Source organism: Podarcis cretensis (genome assembly GCF_951804945.1).
Source record: "Podarcis cretensis genome assembly, chromosome: 1".
In the NCBI taxonomy this organism is placed as follows: domain Eukaryota; kingdom Metazoa; phylum Chordata; class Lepidosauria; order Squamata; family Lacertidae; genus Podarcis; species Podarcis cretensis.
Window position 1 is genome coordinate 100,113,351 of NC_137170.1, and position 24,586 is coordinate 100,137,936.

General features: G+C 41.0%; 1 protein-coding gene across 7 annotated transcripts in view; it reads left to right on the forward strand.

The window, feature by feature from the left end:
* Positions 1-24,586, forward strand: part of THSD7B (thrombospondin type 1 domain containing 7B) — a 452,267-nt gene that overhangs the window by 235,442 nt on the left and 192,239 nt on the right. For all 7 annotated transcript variants that reach the window (XM_079993005.1, XM_079993004.1, XM_079993009.1 and 4 more), the window contains 5 exons: positions 390-1,227; positions 3,449-3,700; positions 9,883-10,049; positions 19,729-19,884; positions 22,464-22,661. In XM_079993005.1, coding sequence (XP_079849131.1) covers positions 390-1,227; positions 3,449-3,700; positions 9,883-10,049; positions 19,729-19,884; positions 22,464-22,661 — 1,611 coding nt within the window. The remainder of the gene's footprint in view (positions 1-389; positions 1,228-3,448; positions 3,701-9,882; positions 10,050-19,728; positions 19,885-22,463; positions 22,662-24,586) is intronic.

Below are 24,586 nucleotides of genomic sequence, written 5' to 3' on the forward strand. Positions count from 1 at the left end.
AAACAGGATCTATCAATTGCAAGGTTCAGACACAACCCCCACCACACCCCATTCTACAGGTGTGTGTATTTAAAAATAAATAGATATATAGGGTTTTTTAAAAGAAGTTTTCCCCACAAATTGTGAAAACCGTGCAGAAGACAGCGCTGAAATGCAAGAAGCCTGGACTGGGTGTGTCTTGCTGGGCATAATTCCTTGCTTGCAGCTGTTTGTTCTGGTCTGTAGTTGCATTGTGTTTCCCCATTTTCTGTTAGTGAAGGATGGTGAATTTGAGAAACGGGGGTTTCTAAAGAGACAGAAATCATTTTACACATCAAGCCAGTTATTCCCTTCATAGATGCAAACTTTAACAAATTCTTTAAGATTTCCTTTCCTTTCCTTTTTTTTAGGTCATTGGGGACGATGTATAGGTGATTGTGGTTCGGGCGGTGTTCAGAGCCGAGTAGTCTGGTGTGTTCATTCTGAAGGGTGGACAACCCATCATTCAAATTGTGAACAAAGTGACAGACCTGAAAGCCAGAGGAGCTGTTTTAAAATATGTGACTGGCATCTTGAACTCTTTGAGTGGGAAGTTTCAGAATGGCACCTGTGTGTTCTTGTTCCTTTTGCCCTTGGTGAAGTCAGACCAAGAACTTCGGCATGTGTAACTGCCCAGCATGGATTACAACACAGAAAAGTACAATGTATACAGAAGTTGAACAGAACAGTAGTTGCAAATGAGATATGTGAATATTTTACCCCTCAGCCACCTATGGAACAAGCTTGCCTAATACCTTGCCCACGGGATTGTGTAGTGTCTGAGTTTTCCTCCTGGTCTGTATGTGGCAGACACTGTGGAAAGAGTTTACAACACAGAACCCGTTCTGTTATTGCGCCGCCACTCTATGGCGGAGCCAAATGCCCAAATCTAACTGAATCGAGGGTTTGCGATGTTTGGATGTCTTGTCCTCATGGGGAAGAGGAATATACGTACAGTCTTAAAGTTGGACCCTGGAGTAAGTGTCGGATGCCTCACCTTAAGGAAATGAATATGATTGGGAGAACTATGCTGGATTTTGGTTCCGAATCAACAGAACGAAGCACCTTCAAACTTCAAGTGGTGGAGAATTTCCAGAATTTTCATAGATCTAGGTCACACTACAGTTCCAAGCCTTGGGATATAGAAATTGGTTATCAAACAAGGCAGGTGAGGTGTACGAGAAGTGATGGGAAGAATGCTATGCTGAGGTAAGAGATCAACTTCATTCCTAAGAGATGTATGCTTTAAAGGCTGCTAAACATATCTACTTCTCTAGTTTTGAATGTGCATTTTGCCATGTACAGTGTTTTGGTTTCATTCACATGTAGTCTCGTTTAGCACTAAAGTTTCATATGTTGAAGAGACAGTTTTGGTAGTGATGTATACATATAAACTACAATTTAAATGAGGTTTTGTTTTGCTGATTTTCAACCAGCATTCAAGTTTTCTTCCATCAAAGGGAGCAGATAGTTATTTGTTTCCAGAGCTTCCATGGCTATTGAGAGCCAGTTCAGAGATATGTAAGTCATCCAAAGCCTGGAAGAAACATCTTTGTGGATGAAATAATTTCAGCCCAGCATAGGAGCCAACGCCTAGGGGCTGAGGGGTCTTCACCACCTCCAATAAAATATTTGAGAGGGCCTGCCATTCATATGGTGTGTGAACATCACGTCATGTGATCGACTATACAGGGCAGGGCTTACCTACCCCCCCCCCACCATATTTTATTCAAGTTGGCACATCTTAAACCTAGTTAATGGCTCCCACTTTCAGTGTCAATTCACAGGCGCAGAATAGCTGCAACACATGCTGTTGTACTCATACATACTGCTGGGAATAAACTGCTACTTTCCGAGATGTTCTGTGTTCGGCACTCTTCCTTTCATGCTACTGAATCTCTGGTCAGACCAATCCATGAGAATAATTTGTAGTTTGCTGAGCTAAGTTTTTGAAGTAATTGTGCTCATAAGTTTCTCAGGCTGTTCCCAGTGTTTTCTCATAATCTGTAGTTCTCAATGGGTTGGTCATTGCATGTGAGGTGCATGTATTTTATTAATGTACAACCACCGAAATAGCCTTTTAAGGACCTGCTGTTTATTATGCTATATCTTTTAAGGGGGCATTGGTTAGGCGAAAAGTTGATATTTTTAATTGGTTAGAGAAAGAGTACTTGGGTTCAAAGATATAGCTTGTCTTAATCTTGTTTGCACCAGTTGCACCAAGAGTTTCGGTAGTTGGCTTCAATATATACCAGTTAAACTTGCAACATGGTTCACAGATGGAAAAGAAACTGTTAAAATAGCTTCACCAGTTTACATTTTTTAAATTGGCGAGAAGTGCTAATGATACCATTTTCCTTTACCACATTGGGAGCAGGAATGTGGAAAGTTGTTTCTTTGGATCAGATATGGATGGTAGTAGTGTCATTTTTCTACTGGGGATTGGCATTCTCAGTGCAGTCCCTGGTAGAAAAAGACACTCCACTTGGGTTCTGTCCATGTCCACCCCTGATTCTGCCTCCTTTGCGTGATCCAGGGTCAGTTACCAGGCCTTGAAGCAATGGAATGGGAGGTAGCAGCAGTGGTGAGATTTGCTATACTGAGCTCAGCTGGGACCTGTCCATCCCATTTGCCTTGATACTAAGCTGCAAGCACTCAAACAGGGGCAATCACTTTTGTGGTCACCTCTGTTGGTATGTTCATGCCACCTAGTAATAGTACCCCTCCTAATAATGTATCCAAATAAAATACCTGAAAGATCCTATTCAGATTTTCACACGGACCAAATATCAATTAAATTAGTTTTCCATCTGCAAAGCAGAAACAACCCTTTAGTACCTTTGCAATTTTATGCTACATTTAGTGTAATTAACCTCACATTATGGGTAATTAAACACCGTGATCCTGTTTTAAAAATGTAGCATCGTGAGACATTATGAAGAAAGGGGGCGTTTCAGCTTGTCTCTCATTTCATGAAATTTATGATTTAGATTTTTATTTATTTATTTATTTGGGGAATAAACACATTAGTGGAGGTGTCTTCTATATGGCATTTGCATGCAGCTTTTGCCTAGGTTGTTTAAAGTTTCCAAGCAGTGCCTTGGCTTTGCCATGCAAACAGTTGCAAATAGTGTCCCTGAAGTTGAGAGTGGAAGGGGAATGCTAGCACCCTTGCAAGCTAGCTGTGGACTTACATAATTTTAAAGAAACATGAATTTTAACCAGACATGGAGCTGTTGCTTTTGCCATGACCCTGGAATTTCTTGGGTTTCTCTCTTCCCAATGGAGGCTTGGTAGAATGTAACTTGCAGATCTGGCTATTACGGAATGCTTCATAGTCTTCCTGCTTCTGTTTAATCACAGACCAGGTATAAGAGAGAATGCTTCAGGGTTGTTGTGGTGTTGTTAACAAAATACTTTCTTATCACAGCCTTTGTGTGCAAGAAACCATCCCTTTGACCTTTCAGTCCTGTGTTATGCCTAAAGACTGTGAAACATCAGATTGGTCTTCATGGAGCTCCTGTTCAAAGACTTGTCACTCAGGGGATCTCTCACCAGGATACCGAATTAGAACTCGGAGCATAAAGCATGTTGCTGTAGGAGCCGGCCGAGAATGTCCTGAAACAGAAGAAAGGGAAGCCTGCAATGTTGGAGGAGGTGATCGTGCTCATCCATGCCCAAGGTAGATTCCATAATAATAATTAATAATAATAATAATTAATAATAATAAATATATTTATACCCCGCCCATCTGGCTGGGTTTCCCCAGCCACTCTTGGCGGCTTCCAACAAAATATTAAAATACAGTGGTCTGTTAAACATCCTTGCCTTCCTTTTTCCTTTCTTCAAAGAGAGTCTGAACCTCAAATACATTGGATGGTTTAGTAACTTTTGTTCATGTGGTACCACTTGCTTGGCCTGTGGCCCAGTGAGCACAGAGTGAGGGCATGCCTCAGTGCAGATTTGTCTGTACATCTGTGTTTAGGTCTGCACATGTGCATGCATGTGCATGTGGCGATCACACAGGGTCCCCTGACGTTTCACTGTCTATTGATCCCTGTGCCACCACTTTATTTCTCACTGCCACCACCCAGGCCCTACCTGGTACAATACTGAATCTAGTCAGGGTTAAATTGGAACATAAGCTTCTGTTTATTTCTTGCAGTTTAACAAGCGTGTGGTTTCATAAACAGTATTGGTCAATTACAATCATGGGGTGCCTATCCAGACCTATAACTTCCGCTACCTGTTCTCACTCACTAAACCACCTCTCAGTTGGTCTTCCTAGCTCCTAACTGTTCCTGACTCAGCTTGTTTCACTACACTAACTCAACCTACCCACAGACACTATCCCAAATCATTCCCACTTCAACCAACCACCCAACTCTCAACGAACTCCTCCCTTCGCCTCTCCCAGAGCTGGTTTTATAGTCCCTCCGACTCCACCCCCCCAGGTTCTGATTGGGTAACCTGTTTAATTATTTCACCTCCAGCACTCTCATATGTCATCACAGTGCACTCTCTCTGACTTCCTCTGTGGTATCTTTTAAAGAGAACCCCATTTTTACTGTCTCCATTCCCTCTGTCAGCACCGAGAGCAAGAGTGACTTGAAATACAGCCACATAAATTGCTTGTCTTAGACCATCTTAGATGGTCCTGGGTGGGACTGCCAGCCCACATTAATCATTAGGTGTATGGCAGGTTAAGGTGGGTTTTGGATGAAAGATGCTTTGCTGATTGGTCAGCTGATTGGCGGTGCCTGCAAAGCATCTTGCTCAGTGCTTACCAAGAACCAACTGTTAGCTGCTTGTCAATGCTAGGAGAACACTGAGCAAGCTGTGCAGGCAAAAACAGGTCACCTGACATCATTGCTCCTGTGTTATAGGGACAGGAAGTCAACAGCTTTTGGTGAGCTGCTCTCTGCGGTCTCCCTCTTTTATTCTTATTCCCGTTCCCAGCAGCATCAGTCCTGACAGCCCTATTGGTGACACAGAAGGTGGGCAGAAGGGACAGAGGCATCAAAGGGGAGGTTGTGGCCATGTAAAATCCAGCTCCAGATCTGCAGGGTACCTGGTGTGAAATTGACCAGGAACTTTATATTCCATGTGTACAGGAAGGTGTGTGCAGTCTTGACTCACTGCACTGCCTTCTTGTTATGACGAACTATGGTTTGTTGCTATGTCGGAAAGTGTCCCCAGGGAAATGTGAAGATTGTCAAGATGAAAGTCACATTAGGATTTGAATGTAATTGAAGGTTTGTGTAGTAGGCTAGAAATCTAGCTACTTGTTTGCAGAAAGTGGGAAAACAGAAAGGGGTATTTACGGTAATTGAAACCTGCTATGCAGTTTGACATAGTTAACCAAACAAACAAACAAACAGCAGTCACCTATAGCAGCTGGTCATGTAGCAGGGTGGTTCAGCTGCACTGTTTTCAGACAGTAATGTTAGATTTATGGGTTTAGAAGCCATGCAGATTCATGTTTACAGAATGGAAGCTGCTACAGCAGCATGCTGAGCATCTATGCTTTGCAAAGGTGTATAAGGAAGACAATGTGGTCATTTTCCAAGCTACCCAGCCAAATGCAGAGAGGAGCATGCTCAAAATGATTTCTATACTGCCACCCCCACCTCACCCCACCCTGCAGTTTCTAATATGCACATCTGTGCATATACTGTCTTGTATGCAGGCAAGGGGTTGGATCCTTTGCAGACAAGTTTGTAGCTTGTCATAGAAGTCATAGAAGTGACTTCTGCTCTTATCATAGATTAGTGGTTGCCATATTTCAAAAAGTGAAAATCCAGACACATTAAGTTTAGTTTTGGTTTACTTTGGACAAAGTTGTTGGGCTTTTCTTAATTGTGCAAGACATCTGGATTTTCCCAAACATTTTGGCAATTTCTGCCCGGACATTGTTTCACACTGCCCTATTCTGGCTATGTATGGCTACCCTATCATAGATATATTTCCTTAGGATTGGTCATATCATTGTTGAGCTTGGTGCTTGTATTTAGTTCATTTCTTCAATTTCTATCTGGTGATTTAGCTTCAAGAGTCTTTATTCTATCATAATGGTAGAAGTTTTTCTTGAGTGGTTGTAGTTTCAAGTGCCTTTTAAAAGTTTCATATACTTAGATTATTGTTGTATTGAAAAGAGCCCTGAATTTTGCTATCTGCTCCTGGCTCTTCTGAAGCAGGTGGTGTAATACTTACGAAATATTTCTGAGGGGGAAAAACAGTGCAGAGGTCGTGAGTGTGGTGTGCACTATACAATTGTGTTACTTCAAAATCAGCAACCTGCTCATCATCCATGTATGTCTTGCTATCAGTAGAAGAGAGAGGGCACTTACATTTGTTGCTTGATTAGATCTTGCAGGGTGGGGGGGAGCTCTTGTATGCTGATTTTTACTTTTCCATCCCCAATTCATGTCAATCAGTAAGACAAAAGGGTAGATTGCATGACTGATTTTGTTCTCTGTGCACAACGCGTTGTTACGCATGACAGTCATGTGACTGAAATATTCCAGCCGCCAGCCAAGGAGTGAGGAAAGAAATATGTATCTGCCGCATGTTCCTACAATTTTTATCAATACCAGGAGACATAAAATATGAGGCATGAACAATGGTCCAAGGCTGAAGTATTTTGTTGTGTCTGATGTGTTGTATGGGTGGCCACTTGCACATCACCCCAAAGATGAAACACATCACTAAAAAAGAAGGGTACAGATTGGCATAAATGTGCATATGTGTAGATGCCACTTTATAAATAATTATGATAAATAGAAATGCACTGGAGTAAACAAGACTGTGATTAGGTGCCAAGTCTGCTGTCCAAGTGCTAACCTGCTCTCCCTTCTTATGCTATTTAGTCTTTAAAAAGAACCCAGTCAGATGAGCAGAGAATAATCATGATCATCATCATATTTGGGCCAGACAGCACTTCAGCTAGAGGATGACTTCAGAAGACTATCCTCTGTATGACACAGAACCACTCTATATGTTACTCCAACCTCCTATCTATGGTTTTTTGTCTAGCATTTTTTTTGCTTTCCGGTTGAGGGGCATGGAGAAATTGAAACAGATCTACATCAACATTCCGCACTTGTGGGTTAACTAGAAAGTGCTTCTCTGCTTACTTTTGTCATATACACACAGGTCCTGCTATCCACCCACTTGTTATGTGAAAATTCAGCTAACCAAACATAAAGAATCATGCCCAGACTTCCTTCCTTGTTTGTGCTTTGCTGGTCAGCACCAGCAGTGCTATTTTTCTAAAAAAAGAGGTGTTGGAACTCACCATGAATGCCTCCCCTGTTCTCTTATAATGGCAATGGCGCCTACCTGAGTTTCAGCACTTTTACTGTCTCCTTCATCAGAGCACTGGCAGTGGAGGAGAGGAAACATCTGCAGATGTTTCCACAGCTGAAAAGAGGATGCTTCTGTGGGCATACCTTCTTCTTCACCCACAAAGTTCACTCTCCATACTCTTAAGGCCCCTTGAGATGTTCTCCCGTGGCCCATAGGATTTCAGCCTAAACTTTGTTGTACCATTTTAATGTTTTTCTCTTTCTAGTTTAGACATGTTCTACACAGCCCTGATTCTGCTGTCCGTCTGTGCTTCAGCAATGCTAAACATTTTCAATGGGGTTCACACCTGCAGTGATTCTTTGCTTATTTGCCTAAACACTAATTTAAATCAACACACATCTACTTAAAGCAAGAGTTGTTAGTGACTAAATGAGAGTGTGTACCTGCCCTTAAGCATTTGGTGTTATAAATCGGTTTCCATTTAGCCCTGAGAAATGTGACATTAATGTGATGGGAAACAAAACACAGTACTTTGCCTTGTTGCTGTTCAGCTAACTACTTCAGAATTGAAATTGTCTGTATGGAAGAAAAGATAAGCCACATTAAGGAAGGGTGGTTTTGGTTTTTTTTTAAGTTACACCTACGAAAAGTTACACCTCCTATTCTGATTTTATGCATTGTGGGAGGACAATGTCATATTTGTCATGTAAGAAGGCTGTCTTACAGAGATTCTGTTCCTTTGTTTATTCTTTTCTTTTTCCTAATAATAAATTTTGTCTGTCTTCCCAACTGCACACAAAACAGTGTATATTTAAATGAGAGAAAGACAGTTCATCTAAAAAGTACTGTGAATTAGAAGTAATCAGTATTTTTGTAAGCATCTCCATGCAGAACAGAATTCTAAAGACCTTTCAAAATAGACACTGATAGTTTGGATAATTTAAGCTGATGCTGAGAAGTGTAAGCATCAACTTCATTTTCCATTATTATTTTTTTGTAAATAATTTGAGTCTGGAATAATTGGTTGGAATATTTTACTTTATGAAAGACAGTCTGAAACACTGGTGCTCATAATAATTAATCATTAGTAGCACCAATGGTGTGCACCAGATTGAGCCAGATCCCAAACTGATTCTAGTTGACCTGGAATTTACCTGGATTCGGTTGAAGGAATCCCAGATCACCCTGGATCGAATTGAGTCCACCTAGTACTACCCAGGGCTGTTAAAAGGGTGTGTGTGCATTTTACACACATATATTTATGTAGCCTGAGATTTATGTTATATTTTATTACACTATTACTGCTTAAATCTCAGGCTAAGTTTGCATTGTTTTCTTCAGCTTTTAATGGTAATTTCCCTGCTTTTTAATTGCTGTGTACCTTATTACTTACTCCCTGCCTCTTTAGCCCATTTATTGATGGTATATTATAGTGTTTTAAATTGACTTTGTCAAGTGCCATAAAGGCCACCGTAGTTAAATTATGGAATACAAATATTTTGAAGAAGCAAAATGAAACCAATGGCAGCACTAGTAGTTTCCTGCATATTGAGATATGAAGAAAGTGTGTGGAATTGAGTTGGTGCTTTTAGTTGCCTGTTGGTGGTAAGGGAACACCTAGCTATTTTAAATGAATTCAGATCTCCAGGGCCAGATGAGCTGCACCCAGGGGTACTAAAGGAGCTTGCAGGTGCAATCTCAGAGCCTATAAACTTTGAGAATTTTTGGAGTACAGGTGAGGTCCCTGAGGACTGAAAGTGGGCAAACAAAGAAGATCTAGGTAACTACTGACCTGTGAGTTTGATTGACCAGTGAACATTGATACCAGGAAAGATCCTAGAACAGATAATTAAACAGTTGATCAGTGAGCACTTAAAAAAGGCTGCTGTGATTATTAAGACCCATCATGGGTTTCTCAAAAATAAGTCATGCCAGACAAATCTCATTTCTTTTTTTGATAGCGTTACAAGCTTAGTGGATCCAGGGGGATGCTGTGGACGTAGTGTCTCTTGATTTCAAGGCTTTTGACAAAGTCCCCCATGTTATTCATGTTAAGTATAATTGTTTAATTCACACTGAAATGGAGCATGCCTGAATGTGTATCCTAATATCATGAAACTGTTTTGGGTGGTACTGAAGACTGCGGAGGGGAGAATGAATGGACAAATATTGTCCCTCATCTATTAATGACAGCAACCACTGGATCAAAAGCCCCTTTCTTGAGCACAAAGGCACCAGCTGGATTCTATTCAGTCCTTTAAAGTGTTTTCATCAGGCTTCAGAGTTATTTTTAAAAAGAAAGAAAAATGTATAGCTTTTCTTATTTACAGATAAACTATAAGTATTGTGGGAATTTTATTCCCTTAGCAATTTTTCTGGCAGTTGCGTTTTGATTTGGGGAATACCGAGACGTGCAGAGGAATCCAAAGTAAGTCCTTTTGTGTTTGATGGGATTTATTCCCAACAAGTGTCTTTAGGATTGCAGCCTCAATAATTTGTTAGCTACTTATAACAAACACGTTTTTACATGAATCAATGTTTGTGATTTTCTGCAAGATATTCATGGAGAACATCTGAATGGAAAGGATGTGATGTCACTCTCCTCCTAGAACAGCAGGACCCCCGACACCATAAGCACTCAGGCCTTTGTGGAGGTGGTGTACAGGTCCGGGAAGTATACTGTGCCCAGATCACACTGGAGGAAACACACAAGTTAAAGGAAGGTATGCTAGAAATTACTTGTATTACCTATAAATAAATAATTGGTATGAAATGATGAAAAGAAGGTTGAGGTTGTACTGCAGTGAAATGCTGGGTATAGGGTTCCGGATTCTGCAATTAGAAGTTTAGAGCCTTGGAGGTAGCATTATTTGCTTGCACATTTAATGTCAGGGGTTTCCAAGGTGGTGCACATGGGCACACATGCGCCTGTAGGAGCTGCCCATGGTGCCTAGGGGGTCTCCTCCCCTTGCTGAAATTAGGCTTGAAAGAGGCATTCTCTTATTGCCAATAGAATTGGTTGGTGTGTGTGTGTGATGCTTGCAACTATTTTCTGTTTTGCAAATGTGCTCATGGACCAAATAGGTTGACAACTCCTGATCTATGCTGTCGATTCTAAAGGATCCAGAATGGATGACGATTTGGCTGTCCCTTTCATGCACAAATGAGAAGCTAGTGGCGTACTCAAAGGCTTTACCATTCACTGCAGTGGAAGAGTCAGACTAGAATATGGGGAAGCCCATAAACATTTCTGGTGAAGTTCCAATTTATAAAGATGTGTATACCCTGGTTTTCATAACAGATAGATAGATAAATTGTAAAGGGAAAATTGGAGACCCCACTTTCAAACAGTTCTCACAATACACAATTGTCAGAAAGGTTTGTTTCTCCTATCCCGTTTCCTTTTCCTTTCTCTCTCTGCAGTAGGTCCAAGAATCAAATATTTTTCTATATTCAGAAGAAAAGCAAGTGGATAGACAGATGCCTGATGAATAATTTATCTTTGTCTATTTTCTTCACTATACCTACTGCTCCTGCAAAATATGGCTTTGTACAGAGATGTAAGATAGCAAGAGCGTGGCATCACAGCTGAGGACTGACTTGTTTACAAAGGCAAAGCAAGTCTGTTTTAGGGCAGATGGTTTGCCTTCATCATCCCTCTTGAGCAGTCCACCTGCTGCAAGCTGATTATCTATGCCGTCAGTTTGAAGGAGGATATCTATTCTGTCACTATGTAGAAGGATTTGTTTTTGTCACCTGTTTGAGCCTCCCACAAATACAGCAGATCATTTGCAAGAGGAATCTTCATTAAGTGATGTTACTTTCTCTGTAACATCAGTTGCTTTCTATGGCTTTTGGGGTTGTCTGGATTGCCCTTGCCTCAATTTCTTTTCTACATATAGCTGCCCTTGTGACACATTATTTGTTTTCCCTAAATTTTCAGAAACTTACCCACTTGAAAGTAAGGGGGGAGGATGGATTGACACAAAGAAACTAGGAAATTTCTTTTCTACATATAGCTGCCCTTGTGACACATTATTTGTTTTCCCTAAATTTTCAGAAACTTACTACCCACTTGAAAGTAAGGGGGGAGGATGGATTGACACAAAGAAACTAGGAAAACCAGGTGTATTTGCTTTATCAAAGGCATAAAGTAAGGCTTTGGTATTTTCCAGTTTTAAGCTATTAAAAGTGTTCCAAAACAGCCAGCTTCTGTAATGCTGGAAATTAATTATGAAACCCTGGCGTATTGGCATTTGTTAATTTCCATGCATTTATCTGGGTAAATAACTTTAATCAAATGATTATTCTGTTTTAAATTGGAAATACTGGAGAGCCATTTCACTGAAGAGTCCTGCAACTATAAAGACTAGTTCACCCTTCCACTTCACTATATTAAAATTACAGGCGTCCAAGAGTGGTCCTGTAGTTAAGGCAAGCAGGGAAAACAACTTTCCACCATTACAAGACTCAAGATTCTAAAGGTTTATAAAAATGGCAGTGTTTGAGCTATTTGAAGCTTGAAGCTTGGTGTACACGATCTTCCTGATTAATTCCATGAGAGTGCCATATTTCCAACCAATCTGATATAAAAAGATGCCACAGGTACAACAAATGTAAAGGTGCTAAGAATTGACACTTTCCTTCACCCCCCCCCCAAGAAAGCATATCATATACTGTATTTATTTCCAATTTTTGTAATGTACTTTGTTCGGGTGTATTGTGGAGCGCAATCCTGCATTGCTTTGGCAAAGTCATGAGTAAGGGTTCAAAAGTTAATAGAGTTTTCCTGCCTCATGGAAGTCTGTGGAGAACAAAGAACTGGCAGATAGTGCAGAGCGCGGCCAGATTGAAAAATAAAGCCCAAGGTCCTACCACTGCTGAAGTATCTGTAGAGGGAACCACATACCGAATTCTCTGTGTAAAGCCTATTTCTTTAATTAAGGGATACAAAAGGTACAGAGGTTAAGCATGGGGTTTACTAAGCTTTTTGGAATCACAGAAACCTGCGCAAGTATATCTGACCCTGCCCAACAGACACTGCAGCCCTCCATGATATAGCCTTAACTCTGATTTTAACTCTCACCTGTCTGTTCTGTTGATCAAATTATATAGAAACAATACATTGGCATATATTAGCTGTATGAATATTTGACTACAGTAACAGAACAAAACCGACCGTCAGCAGCGTGTGGGGTGGGGCGTAACACAAGCACTTGATTCTCATTTGCACAGTTGTAGTCTTATCATCTGAAGAAGTGTGCATGCACACGAAAGCTCATACCAAGAACTAACTTAGCTGGTCTTTAAGGTGCTACTGGAAGGAATTTTTTTTATTTTGTCTTATCATCTCTGTTAGGGCAGTCTCACTGGTTGTATTCTCCAAAGGCAGGACTATTCCTTTGAGTGCTTTTCATACCTGGATAAAAGTTAAGACCTAACGTGTGATCCGGGTAACTTGCTGAGTACAAAGAACGTACGGAAAGTTTCTAAAATTTAGTTCATTTAGAAGGCAAGTTGTCACCAGCTGTGTAAACCCTTTTTAATTCTACTGATTCTGGTGAGAGAGGCTTAAATGTTTATTTAATTATCCAATTTAAATTTGTAGGCTTTGGGCTTAATTTGCCTGGATCAAATATAAGTTTAGATTCTAGGAGTGACACTCAGATTAGAACTATAATGTCTACTTTGGACCTTCAGTGATTTCAAATGTGGGTTCCGTTGCTGACATCTGCTAGAGACCCACCTTTAATTTTGAACTAAATGGCTCTCTGTGTTTCCTTTGTATATTTCTCTTTTTCATATATTCTCTCTCTCTCTCTCTCTCTCTTTTCAAATATAAGAAGCAGAAGAAAACAGTGATCACTTAACTGCTACAAGCCACTGTAGGCTAAAGTGTGACCCAAGTCCACCGTATTAATTAGCCAAGTATCCTTGAAGTGAATTTCCAGCTGTGTGGCAGCAGCTCTTTCATGAATTTATCACATGGGACTGGGGCTATGTCTCACAGCTGCAACCATGCCAGCAGAGCTGGTTTCATGAGAGTCAAATGTATGATATTGATTCTGTGAGAAAGACCCACATGACTGGACCCTGGACATGTGGCTGTGTGATTCAGATACAGCCCATAGTCGCATGGGATTGATTCAAAAAACAGCAGCTTTCACACAGCTGGAGGTATATCTAAAGGTCACTTCAAGAAATCTTAAGATGGTGATACAGTAAATAAGATTTTAGACCTTTGTTTGCTCAGAGAGAGGGAGCAGGCCTGTCACAGGATAACATACAGAGCTACTGTTCTAGTATATTGATTCCCCACCCCCCCTGCCCAAAGGAAAGGGTTAGTACAAAATAAATATTTCTCCTGAATGACCTAATTTACTTGATAAAGGACATACCTTCACAGCAGGGAATAAATATATTTTAACCTGGTGATGTGAAATTTACATTGTTGGGATGTGCATCTATTGATCCGTAGCTTCTCCACCAAACATTTCTGTGAGTCAAATTGGTAAGATCAAAGCCACATAATGGGATGATAAATATGTAACAGCTGACTTCTTTGGTGGATACCCTTTGAAACAAGACAGAAAAGGATTCTTCTCAGATCTTTGGGGTGTACAGCTGCAATGCTTCACATTCAGAAATAGAAGGGTTTAAATTCATGAAAGGATGAAAAATATTGGTAATCACACAAGTGGAACATTTCTGGTTTTCAATCATTATAGATCTTCTTAAAGTAGAAGGAACAAGCCCCCCACCCCCAAAAAAGCACCACTCTGAATAAGCATGTTTTTAGAGCAAATAACCATCTTCATTTTGCTGCATTTTCTGACTTTCCTTCTGTAGTCTATTGTTTCTGGTTCTATCATAAACACAATATTTTTCTGTGGCTCATTGCTGGCTCCCATGTGGCTTCTTCTAGCGATTCTAGAGCCTTCCTTACTTTACCCTTTGGGACTGGCAAGTCTTTTAGAGCTATCATGAGAAACAAGCCAAAAGCACCTTTACCTACAATGAATACCCTATGCCAGTGATGGCCAAACTTGGCTCTCCAGATGTTTTGGGACTACAGTTCCCATCATCCCTGACCACTGGTCCTGTTAGCTAGGGATGATGGGAGTCCCAAAACAGCTGGAGGGCCAAGTTCGGCCATCACTGCCCTTTGCAATAATGGTAACATTTGCAGTAGTCTCTTGTTGGTGCTCAGCTTTGTACAAACCCAACTGTGGCACTTCCCACTCACTGCATCATTTTTCTTTTGCAAGCCTCCCATCACAACTTAATTGGGCCAAGGTTGCAAGTTTTGCAAGCACACAGAGAAATAAAGAGGCAAGATGGAAAAGGTTGGGTGAACTTGGCCATGTTTATTTAAACATTTACACCTCTGCATTGTAGTCAATTCCCAGGCCCCTCCATTCTCTGAGCAGCCAACTGCAGCTGCTTCTGACACAACATTTCACGCTCCCACAAATTGGTAGGATATATTCATTACTGTAACCATGCATGGTTCCAGTCAGTGGGTCTTGGAGATACCATATCTTTCATTATCAGACTCCAGTGGTATTTTCCAAGCTTATTTTCCTGAATGCACTTGCTCTATTGATTGAGATTAGATTGTAAGGAATTTTTTTTTCATTTACAAACTTGGTGAATGGTCTAAAGGGATGCTAATTTGTCTTATCTTCTTGGAAGATCAATGCCACTGCCTTGCTAAAGGTGAATAAATATTGCAATCTTGCATCTGTAATTGGGACCATCATTTGTTTTAAATGATCAGTTCATTTATACCAGTTAAGCCAAACATGATTTGCCAGCTCTTTACTAATTTGTGCTTGTTGTCTGAGAGACAATATTTCATATTATAACTCGAGATCCATCATTTCCCCCCAGCCAGTTTATAACAGTGCTGAAAGGACACAATAATGTGATTCACAAGTAGGTATATTGATGGCTAAAGGACATTAGCGTAAGTTGTTTGTAGATTGTAACCTATGCAAAAAGAGATTTTAAAATAATAATAAAGAGACACTATTCCTATCTTGTGGGACGCAGGTGGCGCTGTGGGTTAAAGCCTCAGCGCCTAGGACTTGCCGATCGAAAGGTCGGCGGTTCGAATCCCTGCGGCGGGGTGCGCTCCCGCTGCTCGGTCCCAGCGCCTGCCAACCTAGCAGTTCGAAAGCACCTCCGGGTGCAAGTAGATAAATAGGGACCGCTTACCGGCGGGAAGGTAAACGGCGTTTCCGTGTGCGGCTCTGGCTCGCCAGAGCAGCGATGTCACGCTGGCCACGTGACCCGGAAGTGTCTCCGGACAGCGCTGGCCCCTGGCCTCTTAAGTGAGATGGGCGCACAACCCCAGAGTCTGTCAAGACTGGCCCGTATGGGCAGGGGTACCTTTACCTTTACCTTTTATTCCTATCTTGAACTCAGGTAACAATTCCATAGGCTTCTGCTGGATATTAGGCTTAACTTTTGGTAGATATCAAGATGCATTGCCCTGAGAGTTTAATATTGGCCGTAGGGAAGTCAAATCCAATAGCCATCTTGAAGGACAATCTGTCCTGAAGTTCCCATTTTCTTACATCCATTCAAATTTATTTGTAGGTGTTTGGAAAGCTCTCCAACCTAGCTCTGAATTCTTCAAAATGCTTGTTTTCTTCTCAGTCTATAGGGAGCATAAAGTTAAAGATCCATGAGAAAATATAATCCACTTCCTAGGAGAGTGACAAATGGCTGTGAGAGAACTTAATTATTGCCAGTAAAGAATGCATCCATTTGTGCATGGCCTGTAATTGCTTAATGTTGTTGTCTCCATCGACATGAGAGTGTGAAGATGTAAGTAGTTAAAGCCTACTGACCCAGCATGGCAGTTCAGTTAATTTTACTAAGTAGCTGCTTTTTGTAAAACCTGGTGTTCAGTATTGTTGAGTTCATCCCTCTTTTATCAAGCATTCAAGTGCAAGCCTACAGAAAATCAGCTCTTTTTTCCTAATTGAATTTATCATCTTAGGTAGAGTGCTGTAGAATTTTCAATCACAACACTAGTATTGTGGGGTAAAGTAAATGTAACAAATGGATGGATTGAATATAAAAGCTACAATGTGTAATGTTCTAAGAGGCATGACAGATTGCATTTAACAGCAGTGTTATGTTTATTAAAGTAAAAATGATTTAAAAACAACAACAACTGAGTTTAGGAATAGCTGGTAATTAACTCAGGTGACCTGAAGGAAAGAAAGCTTATTGGATTGGATACAGATCTGCTCTTCCATGAGTGAAAAAGCTCTTTTCATATCACTCCCTGTCTGGACCAGGGAGGTGATTAATGTCTCCTTCTGAGTGGGGGGTCCTGCATGCTTGAAGAAGCTCCTTGTAAAACCACTCCACAAAAAACCCTCCCTAGATTTGGAAGATCTAAGTAACTACCAGCCAGCTGCTAATCTCTCTTCCTTGGGCAAAGTGCTTAAGCGGGTGGTTGCAGATCAGATCCATGCACTCCTGGAAGAAACTCCATCCTTATAATATTTAGATATTCCCATATATATAGAGAGATGAGCACCAAAGACTAGGAAATAATAATAGGATTTTGATAGCAAGTTTATGGTTGTGTTTGCATTCATCTTGCAGACTCTTAAATGCCTGCTCATCAGAGAATCTGATAGGTATTAAGACCATGTGCAAAAGGAATGTTCATTCTTGTTCATTAATTGGTTGAGCATACATTCATACTTGGATGTTTCAGAAGATGACTATCTTTGAAGAAGGACAGATAAGGAGGAATGGATACACTGAGACTGACCCATTTGGAATGTTTAAAGTGTTGTGCGCGTTGTGTTTTGGTCATGCCCCTGAATCAGAGGTTTTGTGTGTTCTCTGTGCCAAGGTTGCTCACTGAGACCAGTCCCTTCATTCACTTCAAAACAACAACAACAACAAACACACAAACCCTGCCCCCCACAAAACCACACAGCTTCTCTTGAATAAATGTTTGCAGACAGTTGAATTCTATGAGCATATTGAAACTCCTGTTCCTCCAAAGATTACTGTAAGGTTTAGTGGTAGTAATCCCACATAGCTGGTCCCAGACACAATATGAGTTTTTCTATTGTGGCCTTTTGGGGAAGCAAAGAACCCCTTACTGTAGTGTTTCTTTCCATTCTGTAGCTTCCCGGTGTCCACGAAAGGCTGTACTTATCCTGGGACAGTGTATTTTTCAGCAAGTGGTTGGAATTGATAATGGTTGAAAACTTCAAGCCAGTAACAAATATGATCTGGCTCATGCATGCATCTCATACTAAGAACATTTCTCCAGTATTATTACAATAAAAGTTTATTACTTACCTGTTGTGTTTCATTCTTTTTTTCATTTTGATTTCATTTCTGCAAATTTTTTTCACAAGGTGAAGTGTTCACCTACTTTTCTTACTCCAATAACTTGCATTCTTTATTATAGTGTGTGGTCTATATTGCTAGTGTGCTCCAAAATAAATAGATTGCTGCCAAAAGGCATTGGAAAACAGTGTCAAAACAAGTGACATGGCTTCAACAACATGGCTAGTATTGCTTTCTTATAGATGAAACGGAATCCGTTTTTGATGACAAAATGCAGTAAGCCCAATTTGCTGGCTTGTATGCCAGTGTATTACCAGAATGATAAATTATTTTGCAAAGCCTAATGCTGAAAGGCATATTAAGAAATGCATGAGACTCTTTGAAAGGGAATAGCTTGATGGTTAAAACTGACTAATATTTATCTTGCACTTTCTGCCAGTTGACTTTTAGAGCCTGTAGAAAAGGGCTATTTGCTTTAGAAGCAAGGTGAATTGGATTTCTGCCATCTTGGTGTAGTCCCTAAATGAATATGTCAAAGGCAATATTGTCTCTAAAATAATAATAATAATTCCGAAGGCAGTCTTTTCATCTAAGCAGAACTTTTCATTAGTTTTTTGAATTAAATTTGGATAATTACCATTTGATTATGAAGTAATATCCTGCAAGTGCCTGAGGAACAAGATATTTATGGTGGGGGGGAGCGATTCCTGTGAGTTTTTAAAACTCCTGTTAATTCTTGTCATTTCTGCATTTCAGCTTTCCCCATATAATTCTATGCAATGGAATTCTCAGCACATAAAAATGTAGAATAAAAAAATATTACAAACCCAACTAACCCTAACACAGTAAATAAAAACTAATATTGAAATTGACTGATAAATACCAGGAGAAAAATTACATACATTTATAGCAATGTGTAACTTTTTTCAGAAGAACTGAACTATTGTGCTTTGACACAGCTCTATCTTTTCACATGCATGGAAGTCAGATTTTGATTTCTTTGGAAACCAGATTTCATATTGAATTATAGGTTTCATTATGTTCCCAATATGTAACATGAAAGACCATAGAATTGGAAGGGAGCCCCAGGGTCACCTAGTCCAACCCCTGCAAGGCAGGAATCTCAGCATGTGGCCCACTATACAATTTGAAACCATACCGGAGACTGCTGAAAGGCAAATTAGCTTATTTCCACTAATTTCCTCTGAAATGGTGCTCCTATGGGTTGGGCCTATGGTGGACTGCAGTAGGTAGAGAAATTTGGCAAGAAAATCCGGTCTCTCATGCAATCAGAAGTGTTTTCCATATTGTGCAATAACTGGATGCTAAGTTTAGAAATTAATTGCATTCATTTCTACCAATATCTTTTTGTATCTCAATGTTTGTGAATAAGTATTTAAAGTAATTAGGGCATTTCAGACTATGTGAGTGCCTTGTTTTAGGTTCTGTCCATTTTGATTCTTTCCATCAGTCACTGAGGCTCTTTTTAAAAAAACAACAACAAACAATCTCTCTCCACATCATATTTCCTTATCAAGCTCTTTACTCTTGGGACTCAGCTAGACTGGTAAAGAAAAAGTGATTATACACATTGTATGTGTGATATAACATTGTGCCACCAGATGGCAACATGGAGTCCCGCTTTTCTCTACCCGTTTTCCCTCTTTAAATTTACAACACTTTAAACTGAAACGCTTCTTTGATGTGTCTAGATCCAGCCTAATAATGTCACACAAGTAAGGAGAAGGAGCTTTTGCTTTAGAGATTACATATGTAGTAAGGGCTTCTAAATGCACTCCCCGCCCCCAGATTAGACAGAGTTCGCTGTGATCCTTTTAAAAAAGTAAAGAACACTATATCCGTTTTAAACAAATTGTTCTTAGCTGCAGTGCTAAACTGCATCAGGGACACTAATTATTGTGCTGATTACACTGTTGTTAGCTTGGATTCTGAAATAATTTTGATGGTTGCTTGAGAATATATTTGTTCTGCATTGCAAAATACTCCACGATTTGAAGGAATAATCTCTGTGTTTTTTGGTCCCTCTTGTTTCCTTTTTTCTTCCTTAAGTGGCTAGACCTGTTGAAAAAAAGCTCTGTCTCGGTCCTGCTCCCCCGGCTTCCCAACTGTGCAATATCCCATGCCCTCCTGAATGCCTGGTTTCTTCCTGGTTGGGATGGGGGCCTTGCATTCATGAAAACTGCCAAGATAATCAAGGGAAAAAAGGTGCGTTCTGAACCACTTTCTAACAGCTTTTGTAGGAGTGGGGCCTTGCTACATTACAAAACTGGATGAATCTAATGTATAAAAGCTGACTTTATATTTATAATTAATCACTTTTAGTGTGTTTTTAAAGACCTGTGGGGTGGGGACTGCTAGTTTCTCCACAGCTTATTGATTCCAATGGACATCACAGCCCAAAATGTGTAACATGATTTTTTTTTACTATGTAAATAATTTTATAACTATTTGGGTCATTATATTAAGATGTAAAACTGCATAAGGCAAAGAACTGTAATTCAGTGGCATAGCATCGTGTGGGAAAAAATATTTTTAAATACCTGTTTTTTTAAAAAAAAATCTTTTTGTAAACTGCTTGCAGGTTCTGTTCACAACAAAGCAGTATATAAACTCTGTTAAATAAATAAATACAGTTACAGATAGGTAGCCGTGTTGGTCTGCTGTATCTGAAGAAGTGTGCATGCACACGAAAGCTCATACCAAGAACTGACTTAGTTGGTCTTTAAGGAAGGAAGGAATTTTTTTGTTTTAAATAAATACATAAATTAATAGAACCATGGCATCTCCAGGCAAGTTTGAGAACATCCCCTGTTTGAAACCCTGGAGAGGCTACTGATTGGTGGCATAGACAATACTGTACTAGATGAATAAATGAACACACTGCATCATCATCATCATAATTTATTATTTGTACCCCGCCCATCTGGCTGGGTTTCCCCAGCCACTCTGGGCGGCTTCCACAAAGACCAAAAATATACTAAGATGTCACACATTAAAAACTTCCCTGAACAGGGCTGCCTTAAGATGTGTTCTGAATGTCAGGTAGTTGTTTATCTCTTTGACATCTGATAGGAGGGCATTCCACAGGGCGGGTGCCACTACCGAGAAGGCCCTCTGCCTAGTTCCCTGTAGCCTCACTTCTCGCAGTGAGGGAACCACCAGAAGGCCCTTGGCGCTGGACCTCAGCGTCTGGGCAGAACAATGGGGGTGGAGACGCTCCTTCAGGTATACTGGGCCGAGGCCGTTTAGGGCTTTAAAGGTCAACACCAACACTTTGAATTGTACTCGGAAACGTACTGGGAGCCAATGTAGGTCTTTCAAGACTATGCTACTTGCTCCAATGAGAGTCAGTGGTGGCCACCAATTGGATGGCTTTAAAAGAGAATTCGACCCATTCATGGAGGATAAGGCTGCTCAGTGGTTGCTCACCATGATGGCTATGCTTTACTTCCATTGTTGGAGACAGTATGCTTCTGGAAACCAGTTACTGGAAACAGAGCAGGAGACGAGAGCGCCGTTGCACTCAGATCTTGCTTGTAGGCTTCCCACAGGATGCTGGATCAGATGGACCATTGACCTGATCCAACAGGCTTTAATTGTTGGCATCCATCTGTCTTGAGAGACAATGGAATGCCCCTCCATGGGTGAAGTCAAGCTGCTGTGTTGGCAGCACTGAAGAGGCCTCCCTGAGGTGTAAGCCCAGGCAGTTGTGTTTGGAGGTCCTGGGCTGTCCAGATGCTTATGTGGTTCAAAAGGAAAGCAGAGCAATATGTTTGGCCGGATATGCAGACTGCAGAATATCAGCTCCTCATTGCTTCATAATGCAGAATAATTAATTATTTCCATGGGCAAGCTTTTAGGTCTCCTTAGAACCTGAGCTAAAGCTCATGTAGGGGCCACAGAACTGCATATGCTCTCTTCCACTTAATGGACTCATCTTTCCCTCTTCACTGCTGACCTTCATGTGTTGAGTGTGAAGGTCTGAATGGTTTTTTGTTTTTGTTTTTTAAATCTATGGTCAACTGAATGTATTCAAAAGTCTCTCTGCAGAACCCAGATTGCACAGGGTTCCTGGTTCAGAAAGACAACAGTGGTACCTCGGGTTACATACGCTTCAGGTTACATGCGCTTCAGGTTACAGACTCCACTAACCCAGGAATAGTACCTCAGGTTAAGAACTTTGCTTCAGAATGAGAACAGAAATCGTGCTCCGGTGGCACGGCGGCAGCAGGAGGCCCCATTAGCTAAAGTGGTGCTTCAGGTTAAAAACAGTTTCAGGTTAAGAACGGACCACCGGAATTAATTAAGTACTTAACCCGAGGTACCACTGTACCACTGAATAGACTTTCACACCCAGCATGAAGTTTGGAAGTGAAACTAGCAGGGAATTGGCATTGGGTGGGGTGACACTGGCACACAGGGAGGGGTAGGCAGTGGATCCACTCCCACCCCTCTTCCAAATTTGTTGAATACATGGGAGCTCACGTTCCTATACCTTAAACTTGTTTTAGGATCAGAAATTGTGACAGGAATCGGAGCATGTGAGGGATGGAGGGTGTGCGTGAGCCTAAGGCTCGTTCATGTAATCCCAAAGCATGGGCATTATGCTGCATTCATGATGCAGCTTGGCACATGTTGAAAACCACAACAGCACAACTATAAATAGTACTTTAAAATGGGTATTTGTTTTTTCTTTGGGCAGACTGTAATATACAATCAGTTTATGGAATTTCTTTCCTTATCATGTGAAATCTAACTATCACCTTTGTCCCCCCCCCCCTTAGGTTTCAAAATGAGGCAAAGACACATCATTGTGGAACCTACGAGCACTTCTGGCAATTGCCCGCACTTGATAGAATCTATTCCATGTGAAAACCCAGTGTGTTACAAGTGGATCATTTCAGAAGGAGTCTGCTTACCTTATAACGGAATATGTGGACAAGGGAATCGTGTGCAGCATGCTGTATGCAAGAACTACAAGGGTATGTGGTACAAACTGCACTTTATTTAAATATATTTTTCATATTCTAAGAGATTTCAGAAATGCGCATTAAGCAAAATTCCATGATGCAAGGCTTCCAGTTTTATAATAAGATATGAATTTCCCCAGAGCTTATGGCTTTATCATACTCTGGCTTTTGGTCTTAAATGAGATCTGTGATCTTAAAATAAATACTTCATGCTTCCAGTCACTTTCTATAACATGGCATCCTACCCTGAAAGCATGTTAAGGAGGCAGGGAGGCAGTGCACACTAGCTCTACCCCCAATGTCATGGTTCCATCAACTACAGCTTCAAACGTTCCTCACACGTTCAGTAGAAGGTCTGAATGGAGATCCTATCTCTGGATCATTGTGCTTAGAATTCTCCCTGCATTCGAGAACTCTTGTTACAGGGAACCTCTTAAACATGTTCCTTAGAATGCATTTAAGATCCCCCTTCCAGAAATGTGGGAGTGGAAGAAGAAGTAGGGATGACACATGTCAGAGACATTAGGTGTGGAATAACTGCATATGGCCCTGCATCCCTGACGTGATTTATGTGTCCCATATGTTGCATTGAATGTCTGAATAGGGCTTGTGGAAAATCTTATGAAACCGTGTCATATTCCCCACAGTGTTGCCTAGCTTGCAACAGGTGGCCACAGAGTCTGAATTCAGCACAGGCGGAGCACTTGCCCTGTGGACCAGAGGCAGGATGCATGCTAGCAAATCAGGTACTTGATTAGGCAAACAGAAACTTAGGGCCAAAGATGGGCATGTGTATAGTTTGGATATCATTTTGAAAAGATGAGGTGGGGGGAAATGAAGCAGGGCTGGTATGAGTTGAGATGAGGCAAGGGTGGAGACAGCCTGTGTTGTTACTTGATGCAGTGCATTGTCGGATTAACCTAGAAGAAAGAGCCTGGTGCCTCTCCATCGGTTTGGGAGGTCAAATGAGCATCTTTAGGCTATGTGGTCAGCTCATAGTTCTGCAGTCCAGAAAATGACCAATAGTTAGGTCTGAGAGTGAGACTCTTGAGGGTGCGCCTAAAGAAGGGGATTGTTTTCCTGACTGAACAGGGATGGAACTTGTGGCCCTCCAGATGTTTTGCACTCCCAAGTCCCTTTAGGCCCAACCAGCATGGCCAATGATCAGGGATGATGGGAACATCATCTGGTGAGCCATAGGTTCCAAGCTCCTGTCCTACAAAGTGGAGTGGTCCCCACCCCCGAAAGTACATACCTGTTCATCAGAGTAAATGACTACACAACACTTAGGCTCCTTGACACCAAATAGCAGGCACATTCCTTCACCTTGCATGCCCAGCTTAATACAGTACTTTCTGGTTTGTCAAACTGTGGCTTGCTGGAAACTCTGAACCAAGGAAACTATGGACTGATTGTTCCCTACATACCAGGATTGCAAACTATGCTCTTGCAATAATTTCACAGCTAGTCAGCCAAACAGGGCTTGGAATTTTGCACTATATTAAACTAAGTAGTTGCACAAGCAGAATGAGTTCCAGTTACACAACAGGACTCCCCACCCCCACCCCTTCTCCCCAGTACTTTCCTCACATCTGCTCCAGAGAGGGTTAGATGAGTTGCTAGAACCATGCACAAGGAGAGAGATCATTCAGTCAGACAAGCAAATTTAAATACAGCCCTATATTAGAACCAAAGATAGACTTCTCATTCCAGCTTGGACATAACTACAAAAAACAGCAAGCAAAGTAAAACAACTAAAGGAACTACCGTACTCTGCTCCTAAGGGATGTTTCACAATTACTAAGCTGTAGGTAGGGAACATTCTTGAATGCCAGCAAGGCATTGTTTGCAATCCTGGTTTATAATGAGAGCTCAAACCATAGTTATGGCAAACTGTGGTTTGATATTAATCCAGCCATGCAAGAGGAGGAGGCAGT